General features: G+C 26.2%; 1 protein-coding gene across 1 annotated transcript; it reads right to left on the bottom strand.

Annotated features, from left to right (window-relative positions):
* Window positions 1-3,738: 3,738 nt before the first annotated feature.
* Window positions 3,739-6,281, bottom strand: LOC108694165 (odorant receptor 22c-like). The gene is made up of 5 exons (XM_018203472.1): window positions 5,479-6,281; window positions 5,112-5,211; window positions 4,445-4,555; window positions 4,047-4,202; window positions 3,739-3,792 (listed from the first exon to the last, which is right to left on the bottom strand). Exons 1-5 carry the CDS (start codon window positions 6,279-6,281, stop codon window positions 3,739-3,741), a joined length of 1,224 nt encoding a protein of 407 aa, XP_018058961.1.
* Window positions 6,282-10,225: the final 3,944 nt, after the last annotated feature.

Below are 10,225 nucleotides of genomic sequence, written 5' to 3'. Positions count from 1 at the left end.
TATACATATATATATATATATATGTATAAAGATTTTGCGTTTCGCGGGTTTCCTCCGTGTTCAGATCCATTCTTGCAGTCCACTTCCTCCAACCTTGCAGTCCACTTCATCAGAGGGAAGAGCTGCCTGATGTAGTATTCTAAAAGTGGATCTAGACACGGAGGAAACCCACGAAACGCAAAAACTTGAAAATTTATGATTGATTATTGATCATTATTTTTTAATCACAAGTGTTTTTCATTTGCTTCAATAATTTACTAAAGTGATCATACTACATATTATTTTTAATCATTTACTTTAGTTAAGTCGGAATTTAATCGATTAATCATATAAAATTGTTTTATAATTAATTTCATTAATTGATTATATTAATCATGATTATAAATGTATATTTGGAATTTTTAGTCGATTATGTTAGTTAACTAATAAATTAATTGATTGTGCCCAATACTGATATGTACGGCTGTGAGATTCTAAATTGTATGTAGAGAAACATCGAATTTTTATTCATCCAGATTGTGGAGAGTCGTTACTACAGATTTTGTAGCAATAAAATATGTTCAAAGTCTTTTGATTCTATTTTTAACCAGAAATTTTTTTCAGCGTGGATGTATAAAAATTAGAAAAATATTTTAATTAAAATTTTAATTTGATGAACAATGACACTCTGTGTCATTCTAACATTATAATTAATTTTGTTTATTAACTTTTGATACAAAGTATGTATTAAGTTTGAATGTGTAATCACATAAAATAATTAATTTTATCTTCGACAGACATTTTAGACAAATACAAAAATACAAGCGACAATTTTAATCGCATCTAAACTATGATTTTGTATGATTGATTCTTACAATTATATGTACGATTGTGAAGTTCTACGTTGTATGCAGAAAAAGTCCGAACTTTTATTCATCAGTATATTGTGAAAGTTTGATATTACAGATTCTGTATTTGAAACAAGAGATTTTGCTGTAAACATGCAAGGTTTAGAATAAAACTTTTGCGCATTAATTTTTTTTCGCATTTTTTGTCAGCTCTTACTCTTTATAGTTTTTTATATAATTTGAAAAATTCTTCTTAAAATCCTTTCTGTTTACAGATTTGGTTTCTGATAGTTCATTTGATTAAAGGAAAATAATTGAAATGATAACCGAATTGTATTTCAAATTTTTGGAAGAAGCAAAAAGAAGCACTGATTTAGAAACTCAAATATAGAAATTAAAAATACTTTTAATTTTAATTTTAATTTTTTAATTTTAATTTTGTAATATTAAAATTATTTTTCTAATACAAAAATATAAATTGTTATCCACTATTATGGTATTGTTATCTATTATTCTGACATTATTATCAAAAAAATAGACTCTGATATTATGATCAAAAAAATATTATACTTTGTTAGTATACTTATTATTATTATACTTATTATTATTATTATTCATTGTTTTGAGCATATTAAATGTCATAATATTCAGTTAAACTTAAATTCAATACCAAAACTGCATGAGGTTTTAGTGTGTTATTCTCCAGACAAAAATAAGCGACACGTATTTTTTTATACGTGTCCATACACATTTTTAGTTAACATCTCTTAGAAAAAAATTAATTTTTCTCTTTCGAAGCGAATATCGTCAGTACTGTAAGAGATAGAAAAAAAATTTCGGAATGAAAACTCATTAACTACTAAACACTCATTAAAATCGGAAGGAGACAGTTGGGTCCCTTATCAGTAATTAATATAACAAAAAGAATCAATGTATCCGATTTCAAACTGTATATGACATATTTAACTAATCCAACGCTTGCTGCTATACAAGCATCATCCTGTCTTTGTTACTCATGCAATAAAAAGAAAAGTAGAACGATGATTGTGTCGATTTGTGTCATCAAATAGAAAGCATCTATTATTAGCCTTTTTCAGTCTTATTATTTTACGAAAGCACGCAGTGTGTTCTCACGAATGGGTAGTACGTTGTTGTACTTGCCAGAATGTGAAATAGAAAAAAGTAAAAAAAAATTTTTGATGAATAGCTTGCTATTACTCCGCTTTGAAAGGATTACATGTCTAATCAATAATTGTTCGCCGTGAATTTACGTACTGTTATGGAAAGAAAATGTTCCGTGTCACGAAGAGCATAAATTCACTGTAATTACTAGTTGTGTTCTTTTTTATTCGATTATATGCGGTTATGCTTTTCATATGCTTTACATGCAAAAAAAAGGACAAATATATTATTTCGATAAAAATGAAAAGTAGTAGTTTGAAATTATAATAATAAGCATGAGAAAAATGATATAAATTATATAGTATACATATTTGTCACGACAATTTCTTACATAATCGTCCATTTTATTTGTGAAATCTTACATTCAAAATATATTAATTTATGCTATAAAATATATATCTTGCATATTTTTTAACCATGTAGCTATTGTTCATAAAATAAAAGTTAAATATACCATGGAAAACTTAATTACTTGAAAAAAACGTTGCTTCTACACAATTTAAATGCAAAATTTAAAACTTTTTAATCATAAACATGCATATAATTGAATGTGTGGATGTTTAAACATAATCATAATTCAATTCAGTTCAATTCTTATAAGGAGATTATAATTCAAAATTAATAAAATATAAAGAAATATAATTTACTAATTATTTATCTAATAAAATAAAGGATGGGTATATCTTATTATCATAGATCTTACACTTATTATATACTTACATTATTAAAAAGTTCCGATATACACTTGATAGGGTTTTAAATTGTACGCAAAGAAACTTCGAACTTTATTTATTACCATATTGTCGAAAGTTTAGTACTATAGATTCTGTAAGACTTTGAACAAAACAGTTTAGGAATATGGTTCGAGTTTTCGTAACATCATGAAAAGAATTATAAATTATTATATGTATTATAGTATGTATCATTGAAGTTATATTAATTTTGACATAATCATTGTTGTTCTTTATTAACTTGCTTTTGCTGCGCGCGTAGATATCCCATAGTATATGCATAGGCCATCTCTTGGAGTTCTCTTTGGAGTTTTTCCATATTTTACACATAATCACATAATTACTTGTGTAATTGTACATATTTGGTTATGTTTTCTTCAGAGAGGGAGGGGAAGGGGGAGAGAGAGAGAGAGAGAGAGAGAGAGAGAAAGAGAGAGAGAGAGAGAGAGAGAGAGAGAAAGGTATGTACCTGTATAACATTGAATATTTTATTTGTATGTACCTGAATAACATTGAATATTTTGTTTTAATAATATATTATGAGAATATAAGCCCAAAATTAGAATTTTAATAAGGAATTTATGCTTGCAGGAAACAAAATGATAATAATTGATTTCTGAATATCTCGATATATTCATAATTCTCCACTGAAAAAAATGTAGTCAATTTTAATAAATATTTAGTTGAATATTGCCAATTAAATATTTATTAAATATAAAGATGTATTTATTTGATACAAGAAATGTTAATTTGATTTGATAATCATTTTTTTTATTGAACAAATTTACTTACTGTAAGTAAATGTTTAGTTGGCAGTAATGAAATAAATATTTATTAAAATTAACTATATTTTTTTCTCAGTATGAAGTCAGTGATTCCTTATTTCAGTGCAACAATTAAATATTATTTTCAGACTATACCTTCTATATAAAATATACAATACTTTCTATATAAAATATATAATTTATATATTTTTAAATTTATATTTTATATAACTTTTACATAGTCATTGTTCGCAAAAAATTGCAATATACGAATGATGTTTTAATTACCTAGAACAACAAAATACTTGTTTTTGTAGAAAACAAAAATGATATATATCACATTTCATAAATTACAAATTTAGATATATAGATTTATTAACATTTGAAGTCTTAAATTATATACACGAATATAAATATGTATGAATGTTTTGTACATAATTTAATTAAAGTGCAGTTCTCAAAAAATCATCATTTGAAATTAAAAAATATTATATAATTATTAATATTTCATTAATCAAACGAGGAATATCTGCATTACTTACATCACCAAAAGTAGCGATGGATAAATGAAATAATTTTCCCGCTGTAATCTTAACTACGTTATTCGATCGGACAATAATCAGAATAAGATCACGTGCAATTGTGTGGTGTAGGTAATACCAATCAGTCATATATGCCATTTCTCCGACAAGTTTGCACTAATTTAACATAAAATTTGGAGTAACAATTTCATAATTTAGATTAATATCACGTGAAAGAAAATAGAAATAATTAAATTTGTTAAAAATGAGACAATTTAAAAAAATTATAATTAAAAAATTTTTTCATTATAATATGTAGTATTACACTCTCTTCTTTTCTTAAAATACTGACTACATTATTAAGACAATATCAGAACCTGATTTTTTATTCCAGAATATTTTGAATCTCCACGTAATACCTGTTCTGTAACAATTTCTCCGATGTAGCAGAATATAAAAATATTGAAACCCACTGATACATATGGAAAAAGGTAAGATATTAATTTTATCATATCAAGTGTTTCCCAGATCTATCGCAAGAAAAAAATTTATACTAAATTTAACGTTCCCAATGATCAAATTTTTATGTAATTATAACACGTTTTATATAGAAAAGTAATATTATGTAAAAAATGAAAACAAAAAAACATTTTGAAACAAAATATAATTTTAAAACAAATTTCGAAGATATTTCTTGAATAATATTAACATAATATGTTTCATTCATTCGTAAATTTTATTTATTTATCTTTGAATTTACGTTTTTAAGCTTAGATATGTTTGTATTTCTTTAATGTTAATAATTGTCGAATGTCAATTTAGCACAAAATGGTCAAACAATATAATGTGTTTCACGTTAAATTAACACATGAGTATGTAAAAAATCCAACACAATATCTTGTCAACAATCGATTTTAATACGAATACAAAATGTTTTTTACAATGTAAAATTTAATATATGAGCTTTATTATATAATTTACCGTTTTTAATACACATTTTAATAGTGACGATTTTCGATTTTTCGCAAATAAGTGATATTTATTTGTGTAAAATAAAATTTGCATTTTCTCACATCTATAGCGTACCGTAACAATGTAATATCCACACAAGCACATTATTATCGTGCATCCCGTTAATTGCACAAAAGCTAGTTTATGCATAATACTTTCCAATTGTGATATAAAACTGAAACATATAAATGTGTAATAGTTCAATTTTTTTATAAATAAGTCATATACATATATTAAACTCATTAAGCATATCTTTTCATGAATATAATTGACAATTAACTCTTTTTTAGTAATCCATAAGAAAAAGAAAAATAAATTATCCTAATTTTAATGTAAACCTCTGGTCTTTAAATGATTAATTATTAATTTAACTGATAATTTAAAACTTTTTTTTATAGAGTATTAGAAAATATGTGTTTTTTCCTAGTGTCTTTTGAAATACCTCAATATTCTTAAGTGATGTTCTACGATAGCAGCCAGTTTTTGTTCAACTTTATCATTTTTCTCCGTTTGATTTTCAACTAATTCATGTAACCACAGGTACAGAACGTTTATCTGACCACAAGCATGTATCGCGAAGGCAGCAGCTAGACTACAACCACCAGCACTACAGAAACTTAATAGTAACATTATCACGTTTTGCAGAACTATCGCGATTTCATTTAAAGGAGTAAAACTCGTATCGATGAGTTTGCTATAAATCGGACACGTCGTCGGATGCGTTATAAAAGTCTCGTTGCCGATGATGATAGTAACAGTTCTCATCGATTGCCCTAAGCCGAATAATAGGGAACTGCCCTGCATCATTATCCCACAAATTATTGTAACGAATCGGCCAAACTTGGCATGTTGCAGCATCACTTCACGTTCGCCGATCCTTTGCACAAGATTCCAGTCTGTCTCCATATGTCGTATTAATTTGTGAATATCATCGCTACGCTTTAGCAACACCCAGTAATGCATCGAGCTCATAAATCTGTGGATCAGTGGGATCATAGGCCTCAGTTTTTGCTGGATATTCTTTGCCTCAAATAACACATATAATATACACGGTATTGTGGGGACTACTATTATGCTTAAACAAATGAAAATTTGTAGTAATATTATAATTTTGTACAATGAACTCGATGCACTTATTTGTGGCCAGGCTCCGATTGACTTGAGAATCCATTGATTAAGTTGTAAACTGTAATCGATATGTTTTTCCGATATTTTTCTTCCTGGCGCATGTTTTGAATTTGACATGATCACTGCACGAGAGCACACAGTATACTGTCATGGATAGACAATTCATTGTACTGTAATATAATGAAGCGCCTGCGCCAATCTTCAGAAGAGTTTGGTGATCGGTCTGACATTAAAAAGGGTTTTCACATGAACCGATATTTTCTTCGTAATGTGTATCGCGTAACCAATAATCACATTCAATTCCATATAACATAAAACGTGGATTGTTTCTGATTGGTTACTCGGTACATAAAAAAAAACGTCAGTCCATATACTCAGTCCAAAGTACCCTTGCTCTGAAAGGGGCATATATTTAATCGATACATTTGCTCGTTGAGAATTTCTATTGCTTGAAGTCTGAGTGAATATTGCGTGAACATTGTAAGGAAAGATTCGTGAAAGTGCTTCAATATAACAGATTTTTCATTCGATAATATATTGTATTTTAGTCATGTTTTTTTTGCATCTTAATTAAGTATGAATATATATGAGTAGAGTTTTATTATTTATAAGTGATGATAAAAGTATCATGAAATATAGAAAATGTTATAAAATAAATACATGGAAATCAGAAAAATATATTGTTTAAAATTTTGAATAATTTGGTGAAATTATTATTCAAATTTATTATTCAAATTTATTATTTATTTGTTTATTGTTAATCAATAAACGTTTCGCGGGTTTCCTCCGGGTCCAGATCCATTCTTGGAATGCCAATGTTTCGTGAACCGTACAGTCCACTTCATCAGAGGGAGGAGCAACCTGATACAGTATTCCAAAATCATTTGGGACTCGTCAATAATAAAAGACAAAGGAAGAAGAATATCTCGGAATATAAAAGGTATTACAGAAAAGTGTGAGTTATGAGACAAAAGTATCAGACAAAAGTTGTAAAATTCGAAAAGATCTATGTACTTATCTTATCAACATATTTAACCTTACGTGGCGTCACTAAGATCACATCGATTTTTTTTTATTGAAATATCATACTTTTAATTCCAAGAATCCAATAAATTTATTTAGTAAATTTATTTAGTAAATTTATTTTGCAATTTGATAATTTTCTTTATGATGTGCGATTGGAGATTATACTTTTAGATCTAAAAAAATATAAATTTTACTTTAATGAAGAAAATTTCTAACATATTTGCAAAGAAAACATTGTATTATGAACGCTGTCATTGATCAAATTATTAAAAGTAAAAGTAATGTCAAATTCTAACATTTCCAGTACCTCGATTTTGTAACTCTTATTGATAGGTAACATTATATTGTCGATGCGTAAATATTATGTATGGAAAAGAAACTATGCAACAATATCGTAACTCGAAGTCTGAGTGAATATCCTATGTCAGATATTGTAAGAAAAGTTTCATGGAAGCCATTGAAAGTACTTCAATTTAATTGGTTTTTTTTTTTATTCGATAACATATTTTAATCACATTTTTTTTCGCATATTGATAAGAATAAATTAAGTTTTATTTATAAGTAGTGAGATAAATATAGTATCGCAACATATAAATAAATATTGATTATAATGGGTTGTGAAAAAATCGTCTGATTCAATTAAATAGTAATTTTGTTGGAAAATGGCCGAATTTGAATTTTCTGGTTGAATTTACTTGAATTCTAATTGAGATGACTGGAATTCGGATTGACATAATTATTCTGATATAAAAATAAAGATTCTAGTATATTTTTACCAGAAATATTGTATCAATCAGAACACCGATTACCTTAATTAGAATTCTAGTAAATTTAACCAGATAATTTTGATTCCATTTTTAATCAGAAATTTTTTTCAGTGTGGATATATAAAAATTAGAAAAATATTTTACTTAAAATTTTGGATAATTTGATGAACAATAACTCTGTGTCATTCTAACATTACAATTACTTTTGTTTATTAACTTTTGATACATGTATATATGTATTAAGTTTGAATGTGTAATCACATAAAATAATTAACTTTATTAATCTTCGACAGATCTTTTAGACAAATACAAAAATACGAGCGACAATTTTAATCGCATCTAAACTATGATTTTGTATGACTGATTCGTACGATTGTGAAGTTCTACGTTGTATGTAGAAAAAGTCCGAACTTTTATTCATCAGTATATTGTGAAAGTTTGATATTACAGATTCTCTATTTGAAACAAGAAATTTGGGTGTAAACATACGAGATTTAGAATAAAACTTTTGCGTAATAATTTAATTTTTTTGTAAGTTCTTATTTATAGTTTTTTATATAACTTGAAAAATTCTTCTTAAAATCTTTTCTGTTTTCAGATTTAGATTCTGATAGTTCATTTGATTAAAGGAAAATAATTAAAATGATAACCGAATTGTAATTCAAATTTGCGAAGAAACGAAAAGAAGCACTGATTTAGAATATTCAAATATAGAAATTAACAATACTTTTAATTTTAATTTTAATTTTTTAATTTTAATTTTGTAATATTAAAATTATTTTTCTAATACAAAAATATAAGTATGTTATCTACTATAGTTATTGCGATCAAAAAATTATTATACTGTACTTTGTTAGTAATATACTTATTATTATTATTATTCATGGTTTTGAGCATATTAAATGTTATATATTATTAAATGTTAAATATTCACGTAACGTATTTTTTTATACGTGTCCATACGCATTTTTAGTTAACATCTCTTAGAAAAAAATTGATTTTTCTCTTTCAAAGCGAATATCGCCAGTACTGTAACAGATAAAAAAAATATTTAGACTGAAAACTCATTAATTACTAAACACTCATTAAAATCGGAAGGGGACAGTTGGATCCCTTTCCTTATCAGTAATTATGTAACAAAAAGAATCAGTGTATCCGATTCCAAACTGTATATGACATATTTAATTAATCCGCTCGCTGCCATACAAACACTATCCTGTCTTTGTTATTCATGTAATAAAAAGAAGAATAGGATGATGATTGTGTCGATTTGTGTCATCAAATAGAAAGCATCCATTATCAGTCTTTTTTCAGCCTTATTATTTTGCGATAGCACGCAGTGTACTTTCACGAATGGGTAGTACATTGTTGTATTGTCCATGAATTGAATGTGCAATAGAACTTAAAAAAAATTTTTAATGAATAGCTTGCTATTACAACTGCTTTGAAAGGATTACATGTTTAATCAATAATTGTTCGCCGTGAATTTACGTGAATTTACATTATGGAAAGAAAATGTTGCGTGTCACGAAGAGTATAAATTCATTGTAATTAGTAGATATGTTCTTTTTTATTCGATTATATGCGGTTATGCTTTTCATATTGCAAAAAAGGACAAATATATTATTTCGATAAAAATGAAAAGTAGTAGTTTGAAATTATAATAATAAGTATGAGAAAAATAATATTGATTATAGAGTATACATATTTGTCACGACAATTTCTTACATAGTCGTCCATTTTATTTGTGAAATCTTATCTTACATTCAAAATATATTAATTTATGCTATAAAATATATATCTTGCATATTTTTTAACCATTTAGCTATTGTTCATAAAGTAAAATTTAAATATACCATGGAAAACTTAATTACTTGAAAAAAACGTTGCTTCTACACAATTTAAATGCAAAATTTAAAACTTTTTAATCATACACATGCATATAATTCAATGTGTGGATGTTTAAACATAACCATAATTCAATTCAGTTCAATTGTTATAAGGAGATTATAATTCAAAATTAATAAAATATAAAGAAATATAATTTACTAATTATTTAACTAATAAAATAAAGGAAAGGTATATCTTATTATCATAGAATTTACATTTATTATATACTTACATCATCAAAAAGTTGCGATATACACTTGATAGGGTTCTAAATTGTACGCAAAGAAACTTCGAACTTTATTTATTACCATATTGTCCAAAGTTTAATACTATAGATTCTGTAAGACTTTGAACAAAACAATTTAGAAATATGCTTCG

The sequence above is a fragment of the Atta colombica genome, unplaced genomic scaffold (genome assembly GCF_001594045.1).
Source record: "Atta colombica isolate Treedump-2 unplaced genomic scaffold, Acol1.0 scaffold116, whole genome shotgun sequence".
NCBI classification, from domain to species: Eukaryota; Metazoa; Arthropoda; class Insecta; order Hymenoptera; family Formicidae; genus Atta; species Atta colombica.
This window is presented reverse-complemented; position numbering and strand designations above follow the sequence as displayed.